A 7,972-nucleotide genomic window follows, 5' to 3' on the forward strand; every position below is an offset into this window, starting at 1 on the left:
TAAGAGCGTACCCAGCTTTATTCTGAATATATAGAATATGCAAGCAGTTAAAAGTATACATGGTTCGATTTTTTTTTTTACTACAAATAAGTTTTCTTATAATTAGTTGTGTAGATAAAAAAATGTCTTTGGAGACAGATATGTGAAGAGAATAACAAATTACTGGCATACTATATGCGTGTCTGCTATCATTGTACAATGGAGACGTGTGGCATAAGTCCACGAATTTACATAAGCAGTGTCTGTAGCAAAAGATACACTTCAACCCTCTGCCGTCAGGAATTTCAGTAGTAGGTAGAGTTACTGTATTTACGCCCACTTGTTACAAATGGACCAATCACTTGTCCTTCAAAGTCTATTCAAAGCTCGGTATCACCAATCGCGTTACGACACTTTCCTAACTGGACCCTTGAGCGTCGCTCACGCCCTGATCGGAAGTATATAAGGAACGTGCTGCAAGGGTTTAAATAATTGCTGTGTTGGCGGAGACCCGTTGCGCGTCTGTAGTCAACTGAGCCGGAGCGGTCGGCAAACGTTACGTACACTCTGCGGTTTGTCTGACTATTTGTTGGTGTTTGGACCTTGCGAAACCGTAATCATGGTGAGACATCTAAGGTTACAGAGAGGGTTGGGAAATAGGGAGTGGGTGTCAGGCAGAGTAATGTGGCGCCAAAAGTTGTCTGACTTTGTCCGATTAAGTAGTTTGTGTAGCCTGATTCTGTGATAAAGTAAGTTTTTACTGTGTACCGAAACTGTTTAGTGACCTCTAGATGCCGATTGTATCAGAATCACAGAACGTGGCTGTTGGTGTTCTGAACTTTGATACAAAGTTAATGCAGTTTTAGAGTTCCGCAATACTAAACATTTGATTTACGACTTAGACTTAAAGTCTGCCTTAAGTGTCCCTGGATGTTCAATGTGTCATGTGAGTGAAATATGTCAATCAGTTTTAGTGCGTTACTTGAGGCATGGGCACATAGGGAAATGTACAAGTTATGTGAAAATCGTGTGTATATAGTAGAATATTAAGAAATTCCATTGTGGAAACGATTGTAGTTACATAATGACTAAGTGGTTTAAGTTTTGGAGGTAGTTAATTGTGAAATAGGGTGGGGTGGTGATACCGGGCTGAGAGTCAGGGTCTGACGAGTCACTTGCATTGTGGGTGACTCCGCCCTATAGACGAGATGAGCTGGTTGAGCTACTTGAGTAGTGCAGGGGCCTATCTGTTATGCAGGCGGAATAGTGGCGGAGACTTTACTGTTTATCATTGCGGAACGTTCATTTCTTACTGTTGTAATTGAAAGCACTATTTTTCCTTCCACTAAGGGAGTATGGCCGCCGCTCCTTTATGTGAACACAATTTGGCCTAGAAAGTTTAACTCGGACATTTCACCCACCAAGTGACGCTTATTCCAGTGAACCAATGACTTTAGCTTCACATTTGTTTTGAGTAGATTGAGAATCACTGGTTTGCGCTGTAATCCAACAAGTTACAACGGGCAGAGTGCTCTTGTGTTTCCATTTGCCTCAGTCACCTGTCATGCACCTGACACTCGTAATGCAAGATGCGAAGAGAGATCTAGTTTAGAAGGTCTGGGTGTGGCTCCATGCCGATTTGGAAGAATCGTTAATTTAGCAAGTGAACGCTTGCATTTTGATTTTATTTTATCAAGGTATTCATGATTTACATCGGTTGTTTGTGTTCGACTTTAAGACGATTTGATTGTATGCTTTATTAAACAAATTTGTCAAGTGTAACGTTTCTTACATTTTTGTTCTCTATCATGAACTCTCCATTATTTTATGCCAAGTAACCTCGAAAGTGTAGATATGTCTCTGCTAATCTAATTTGAATGTCTTCTTCACAAAGTGTGTTCAAATGTCTTAAGTTTAAATTTAACTTGTAGAAGTACCTGTTTATCTTGCCTGATGTAAACCCACCACAAGTCAAACACTGGTCTAGAGCATATAAACTTTTTTTCAGGATACAACAAGAAGTATTTAATTTCTTCTGTTTGGAAGTACTGTAAAAGTTAGGTTGTTATGCTCTTGTAATTAAGCAGGAACAACATTGCCATAGGTATAGAAATGGCACAAAGCTCTAGTGGAACAAACTTCCTGTAGTATTTGGAACTTTCCTTTGTTTTACCAATGCACACATGCAGAGACAAACCACATTAGTTTTCTGATTTCCTTTTATAATGTCTTTTGGAGATAAGTTTTTTGTTTTCCCCCTTCCCTCACAGCGCGAGTGCATATCCATACATGTTGGCCAGGCTGGAGTTCAAATTGGTAATGCCTGTTGGGAGCTTTACTGCCTGGAGCATGGGATCCAGCCTGATGGACAGATGCCAAGTGACAAGACAATTGGTGGAGGCGATGACTCTTTCAACACATTCTTCAGTGAGACGGGAGCTGGAAAACATGTCCCCAGAGCGGTGTTTGTGGATCTTGAATCTGCAGTCATAGGTATTAAAAATAAACATTTTACTGTAAGCACCTTCTCGTGAAAGTTTTTTTTTTTTTTACTATGCTTAAGGAGCTGTCCTCACTAGTGCTTTCACTGTGACTGTTATGAACACTGAAGTATGTACAAGGAACTCTAGAATTCACTCTTGGTGGTTGTAAGAGGGTGCAGTCTGGTTTTAATGATACCTGTTTGCAATAATGCAAGCAAAGTTGCATTCACTAAGTGATTGCCGCTCACATCAAATGTGCCCATGTATAAGCTTTAAAGGCCTTTTACAAGCTAGGATAACTTGTTACTGAGTTAGTTTACTGTTCTTGGGTGTTCCATCTTTAACTAGTAAAATGTCTACAGCCTATGGGACTTTTGTTGCTGAAGGACTGGAGAGGACCTGAGTTTTGGAATGTGAATGTCATTGTAGCTACTGACTGCATGGATGTTACCTGATACTAGGTGCTGCATTGTAATCCAAAGTGACTATCAATAATCTATAGTTGAGACTTTCTTTTGGCCAGGTTTGAAAAATGGCAGATGAAGCTAAGTATTCTTGGGGAGGAGGATGGGTACTAGCTGACTATTAAAATCTTTTTATGGTGTTACAGCAACTAGAAGTTGTGGACTTGGTTGTCAATGTGGCGGGAAAGTCAGCATAGTTGGCTTGTTACAACTTAACAAGTAATTTTTTACAGATGAAGTTCGAAATGGAACTTATCGGCAACTCTTTCACCCTGAGCAGCTTATTACTGGCAAGGAAGATGCTGCCAACAACTATGCACGTGGCCACTACACAGTGGGAAAGGAAATCATTGACTTGGTATTGGAAAGAGTGAGAAAACTGGTGAGTACTGACAAAGCTGCCTCTTGATGAGTGGGCTGGACATCTGATGCTTAGTTCCCATATGAATAGATGAAGTCTAAGGCAGGACATGCATTTCAAGTTGACTTTTATATCTTTACACTTTTATTTCTTGGTTTTTGCATGTCTTGGTCTTACACTACATAGCCAAAAGTGTGTGGGCATCTAAACATTAGCTCAACATGTGCTTGTTGAACATCTAACATCTTATTCCAAAGCTATGGACATTAATGTGGAGCTGGACCCCACCCCCTTGCTGCTATAAAGCAATAACTTCTCTGTGATGGTCTTCCACTAGATATTTGAACATGCCTGTAGGGATTCACAGCCACAAAAGCATTAGTGGGGTCAGGTACTGTTCCAATTCATGCCAAAGGTATCAGATGGGTTTGAGGGTGGAGCTCTGTGCAGGCTAGTCAAATACTTCCACTCCAATCTGGAAATCTTTGGATGTTGCTTTTTGCATGGGGCATACTGAAACAGGAAAGGGCCATCCCCAAACTGTTGCCACAACATTGGCAGCACACAATTCCATAGAATGTCATTGTATGCTGTGGCATTAAGGCTTCTCTTCACTGAAACAAATGGGCTCAGGCCAAACCATGAAAGAACCCCAGACCATTATCCCTCCACTCCCAAACTTTACAGCTGGAGGTACTTTTGTTTAGAAAACAATCTCCTGTCATTTGCCAAACTCAGAATGGGCTAGACTGCCAGGTGATGAAGCATGATTAATCACTCTAGAGAACATATTACCACTGCTCAAGTCAGATGGCAGGGTGCATTATTTAAATGTCAACTACAGTTGACATTTGGCATTGCACATGATATGAGGCAGATGTGCAGCTGCTCAGCAGTGGAAACCCAATCCATCAAGCTTGACTGTTTGCAATACTCTAGCGAGTGTTGCAGTGAAGGGAAGACCATTTTTATGTACTACAGCACTTGGCAGTCCTGTTCTGTAAGCATGTGATCTGCTGTTTCATGGCTGACTTGTTGCTCCTAGACATTTCACCTTCAAAATAACAGCACTTACAGTTGGTCAGAACAGAAATCTGACAAACTCTTGCTGAAAAGTGACATAATTTGACATATTGAAAGTCCATTAAGTTCTTCAGTACAACCCATTCTATTGCTAATGTTTGATATTGGAGATTGCACAGCTGTGTGCTTCATTTGATGCACCTGTTGGCAATGGTGTGGCAGAAATTGCCCAAAACTAATTGGAAGGGGTGTTTAAACTTTTGATGTAGTGTAACTTAAAATGTAGGACCTTTTCATTAAGTTGTAGCTTGCACCTTTGGCTGCACATTGCACTCTTACAATTTAAAGTTGTTTGGAAAATGCTGTTAAGACTAGGTAACTACCCCACTGTACAGCAATGGAAAGTTGAGGTGCAGCATAAATAAAATGAGCTAAATAATAGAATTGCTTCCTAACTTTACAATGTAAACATTAAATAGTTAGTATGCATAGTATGACACTTGTGTGTTTTATGGCACCAAAGGTTCTATCTAAAATCGGCTGAATTAAAACATTTTTTACCAAAAATTTAGACTTGTTATTTTTACTAGTATGTCTGAAATGACTAAAGTTTTTGGTTAAAACAGTGATGGGCAACAGAAGGCGCTACAGGCTCTTACCTGTGGCCCACAGCCAGCTGCTCCTAGTGGGACTTGATTTCTGCCTTATAAACAAGCAGAGAATAATACTGAACTGAAGGAGCAGCAGACTTCCACATCAAGTGACCCCCTGCGCAAAGTATTGAAGTCACACAACATACTGGAAGAGGGAGGATATCTTTGATTGTAGGGCATTTTGGAATGATGTGGCTGTTCAAAGGTAGTTTCTGGCCTTTATCATGAGAATGTGGATACCTTCTTGAAGGGTAGATGACTGTACATGCAGCATGTGATGTATATTGGGTTAGCTATTGCTGGTTTAAAAGGAGTGTTGTGGTGTCCTTATCAATTTGTCAAACTTTTAGGTGTTGTATATTATGTTACCAAGCTTAACTAACTTTTCAAATGAAAACATTGGGCTCATGAATATTTTTCCAGTTGCAAGTCCTGTGAACTGACTTAGTTAAAACTTTTTTTTTCCTCCAGGCTGATCAGTGTACAGGCCTTCAGGGCTTCCTGATCTTTCACAGCTTTGGTGGCGGTACAGGCTCTGGGTTCACTTCCTTACTCATGGAACGACTGTCTGTGGACTATGGCAAAAAGTCCAAACTGGAGTTTGCCATCTACCCAGCTCCACAGGTGTCTACAGCTGTTGTTGAGCCATACAATTCTATTCTGACTACACATACAACACTGGAGCACTCAGACTGTGCCTTTATGGTGGATAACGAAGCCATTTATGACATCTGCAGAAGAAACCTAGACATTGAGCGTCCAACATACACCAACCTGAATCGTTTGATTGGCCAGATCGTGTCTTCTATCACAGCCTCTCTGCGCTTTGATGGAGCGCTCAATGTGGATTTGACAGAATTCCAAACCAATTTGGTGCCATATCCACGCATACACTTTCCTCTGGTCACATACTCTCCTATTATTTCTGCAGAGAAGGCCTACCATGAGCAGCTCTCTGTTTCAGAAATAACCAATGCCTGCTTTGAACCATCAAATCAGATGGTGAAGTGTGACCCAAGACATGGCAAATACATGGCATGTTGCATGCTGTACCGTGGAGATGTGGTACCCAAAGATGTGAATGCTGCAATTGCTGCTATTAAGACAAAACGTACTATACAGTTTGTGGATTGGTGTCCAACAGGTTTTAAGGTGAGCCTTTTTTTTTTTTTTTTTTTTTTTTTTTTTTTACAAATCCTTGCCACCACAATAACTTCCACTTTACTTTTTATCTGTCTTTGTAGCTTATTCTAGAACTCTTTGCTACCAGCCTTCAACCCTTATCACTGCTAGTGAAATGGCGGGGATGAGTGCTTCAGTTTCCCTTCACAATGATTTTGATATGGACACTTATACCATGGCACACTGACTTGTAAATGAGGCAGCACCTTGGTGTTAAGGAAAATCATACTGTTGCTGGATAAGGGAGGGCTGATGTGTTATACTCCCCTACTATTTTACATGGCAGCAAGCAATTAACATGGTAAATGAATGGAAGCATAGTGTTGTAGTTTATTACAGAATTGACTATGGGGAGAATTTGTGTGTGGTGTTATATATATATATATATATATATATATATATATACCCCAGTCTAGTCGTAAGCTTTAGGACCTGGATGCCAACAGGGTGTTTTTGTTTTGCTAGACCACACTTGCATTCCAGCCATTGTGGAACATATTATTGAGCTATAGTACTATTGTCCAACATAACTTCTGTCATGGTAAAGGAGGTCCAACATGACTTTTTAAAATAAATCTTTCCTGCTTTGATTCAACTAGCATTTTGGACTTTCTTGCTGTTTTATGTGTAATCTGTAAGCAAAGCAATTTTATTTTTGAAGCACATTTCAAATCTGTTTAGAGTGTATTTTAAAGGAAATGTTGACAAGTTACAAGCATCTTGTATGTCTAGAGATTGCCAAATTAGCCAACATGGTTGTATTCAACTTGATGTAAATTTTATTTTTAGGTTGGCATCAATTATCAGCCACCCACTGTTGTTCCTGGTGGTGACCTGGCTAAAGTTCAAAGAGCAGTCTGCATGCTCAGCAATACCACTGCCATAGCAGAAGCCTGGGCACGTCTGGATCACAAGTTTGACCTGATGTATGCAAAACGTGCTTTTGTGCATTGGTATGTTGGTGAAGGCATGGAAGAGGGAGAGTTCTCTGAAGCACGTGAGGATCTGGCTGCCTTAGAGAAAGATTATGAAGAGGTTGGTACAGACTCCATAGAAGGAGAAGATGAAGGAGAAGAATATTAGTGCTGATGGTGTGAGAAATTGCCTTTTTAAATGGCCATATTCACAATTTGTCATGGCTGCTTGAAATAAAGCTTTTACTCTGTTCTGTTTTACTTTAGTCTTGTTGCTTACTGAAACTATTTCTGGTCTTGTGTCAAACAGATGTATTGGAGCTTGATTACAGAAACTGCATTTGTTTCTCAGCATTATCATCACTACAACATATTGCTGTAATCTTGTATCACCTACCCATAAACAGAAATTTACTTCAAATACATAACTTGCTTTGAGGTGGATTTTAATTGTAGCGCTACCAGAATTCAAGTTGTACAAGCATGCTTTTATTACAGTATAAGGTTTCAAATGTCAAGTTACTTTACATTTGGCTGTCCCAATGAGTCTCGTATACAAACAAACAAGTTCCTGGTTCAAAGGAAAGATAAAAAAAAAAAAGCACTGCATCATATTGCTGATATTGGATGTCTTATTTTTGCAGGAGTGTCAATCCACCATAAAGTATACATCTGCTTGCTCCCTGTACACACAAGGAGCCCAAACTGTCCCCCTTTGTAAAAGTATGTAAATAATAAACACTGAAGCCTGTCTTGTAAAGTTGTTTGAAGTTCCTTGCCTATGGAAATCTCCCAGTGATGCCTGTGGCCAAACACTTGCGGGCAGCTATGTGAAATCTCAAAAGTGGGGGTAGAACAAGACTAGTCTTTAACTTTGTGTTCAGACAGGGAGAATCTTTAAGCACAATCCGCT

The 7,972-nt window shown here is 40.1% G+C and overlaps 1 protein-coding gene across 1 annotated transcript; it reads left to right on the top strand.

The window, feature by feature from the left end:
• Positions 1–432: 432 nt before the first annotated feature.
• Positions 433–7,320, top strand: LOC142138763 (tubulin alpha-1 chain-like). Its single transcript, XM_075195701.1, has 5 exons — positions 433–601; positions 2,250–2,472; positions 3,160–3,308; positions 5,435–6,115; positions 6,935–7,320. Exons 1-5 carry the CDS (start codon positions 599–601, stop codon positions 7,226–7,228), a joined length of 1,350 nt encoding a protein of 449 aa, XP_075051802.1. The 5' UTR covers positions 433–598; the 3' UTR covers positions 7,229–7,320.
• Positions 7,321–7,972: the final 652 nt, after the last annotated feature.

Source organism: Mixophyes fleayi, chromosome 2 (assembly GCF_038048845.1).
Source record: "Mixophyes fleayi isolate aMixFle1 chromosome 2, aMixFle1.hap1, whole genome shotgun sequence".
NCBI classification, from domain to species: domain Eukaryota; kingdom Metazoa; phylum Chordata; class Amphibia; order Anura; family Limnodynastidae; genus Mixophyes; species Mixophyes fleayi.

Coding starts and splice junctions, on each gene's coding strand:
- LOC142138763 (XM_075195701.1), top strand. Junction 2,473..3,159: donor TCTTGAATCTGCAGTCATAG/GTATTAAAAATA, acceptor AATTTTTTACAG/ATGAAGTTCGAAATGGAACT. Junction 3,309..5,434: donor TGGAAAGAGTGAGAAAACTG/GTGAGTACTGAC, acceptor TTTTTCCTCCAG/GCTGATCAGTGTACAGGCCT.